The following is a 1,517-nucleotide window of genomic DNA, read 5'->3' as shown; positions in this document are numbered from 1 at the left end:
TCGTCACAGCGCGCGGCTGGGGAAGCGCCAGGGGCCGGGGCGGCGGCGGGGCGCGGAGCGGAACCGGCCATGGCGCCGCCGCCGCCGCAGAAGGAGATCGTCTACAACAAATTGCTGCCCTACGGGGAGCGCCTGGAGGGCGAGGCCGCCCGTTTCCTCGCCCAGATCAAAGACAACCTGGCCCGGGCCGTGCAGCTTCAGGAGCTGTGGCCCGGGGGGCTCTTCTGGACTAGGAAGCTCTCGACGTGAGTGTCCGAAACCCTCCTTCCCCCTTCCCTGGGGCTGCTGGCGCTTCGGCCCCGGCTGGGGAGCGGGGCGTCCGGGGTCAAGGCGCTTCGGAGCGGGGCCTGCGGGCTTAAGAGGGCGCGAAACCGGGGCGCCCAGCTCGTCCCCCCGGGGCCGGCGGGGCCGTTGGGGAGCGCGGCGGAAGGCAGGGCTCGCCTCATAACGGTTCCTCCCTGTGCCGCTTAGTCAGAGCCGAGCGGGCACCGGCTGCCGTCCCGCTCGGCCCAGGGGCCAAGGCAGAAATGCCGGGCCGGCGCCGAGGGCCGACCTCCGCCCGGGGAGCGCCGCCGGGCCCGTCCGGCCGCCCGCTCCTCCCTCCCCGCGGGTAGCTGGGCCTCAGCCCGCCTCTTACACAAGGCCCGCCAGTGCTTCCACACAGGGAAAAGGGACAAAGGTGGCTTTCGTTGTCCCTGAAACTTTCCCACTTTTACGAATCAACTTTTTTTGTGGGCTTGCTCTTCGGTTTAAACGCATACTTTGACCACCTGTTTCAGCTCTTGCCTTAAGATACCGTCTCCGGGTAACTCCTGCTGTAGGGACGTCAAGTCTTTCTCAAGACGTGCTGTTTGTTAGTTCGGTGCTAGTGGGATTAAATTCCGGCTTAGTGCTTTGTAAATAGCGTTAATGCCCTTGATATCTTGCCTGTACTTGTCCTGTATCTTGCGTGGTGTCGTTCATGCTGATGTTGGTTCTGCTGTGCGTGCTGGCAAGGGGTTTTTAATAGAGATGAAAACATAGGGGGTTGTAGATAGCACTGAGTAGGACGTAGGTTTCTCTTAGTGGATTTTACAAAGCATACTTAGCCCTTCTTTCATAATAGCCGTTATTCTGGACACTCTGATACTGAAAATGGCATTGTATGACAATGATTCTTGTAGTTTCAATCAGTATTTCTGTGGATGTTTATTATGTTTTTTTTTTTGCTGCCTTCATAAATGGTGTTTTCCTCTGTGCTAAAAATGATGAATTATGTGCATTTTGTACAGTTTTGAGATTTTCACTTGGAATTTTCCTCCTTACATAAGTATTTATTTACATTAATTGAGAATTTAATACGTATTTAGCAGTCAAATCTATTTGATACATATGTATTAAAATGTAAGTGTCTCTATATTTGCCAAGAGGCATTCTTAGATAGAATTACATTGATGGTTGCAAAATGACTCACATGTTTGCATTCTGTGACAGTTTGAACCTGCTTGGAACTAGTTCAATACTGTCCCTCCCTCCCC

At 54.2% G+C, this 1,517-nt stretch overlaps 1 protein-coding gene across 2 annotated transcripts in view; it reads left to right on the top strand.

Annotated features, from left to right (window-relative positions):
• Window positions 1-6: 6 nt before the first annotated feature.
• Window positions 7-1,517, top strand: part of PSME4 (proteasome activator subunit 4) — a 75,889-nt gene continuing 74,378 nt past the window's right edge. For both annotated transcript variants that reach the window (XM_014962476.1, XM_014962475.1), the window contains exon 1: window positions 7-245. In XM_014962476.1, the coding sequence (XP_014817962.1) occupies window positions 70-245 (176 nt within the window). In that variant the 5' untranslated portion in view covers window positions 7-69. The remainder of the gene's footprint in view (window positions 246-1,517) is intronic.

Source organism: Calidris pugnax, unplaced genomic scaffold (genome assembly GCF_001431845.1).
Source record: "Calidris pugnax isolate Ruff unplaced genomic scaffold, ASM143184v1 scaffold147, whole genome shotgun sequence".
Lineage (NCBI taxonomy): Eukaryota > Metazoa > Chordata > Aves > Charadriiformes > Scolopacidae > Calidris > Calidris pugnax.
The sequence above is the reverse complement of the archived record's forward strand: the minus strand, read 5'-3'. Positions and strand labels throughout refer to the sequence as shown.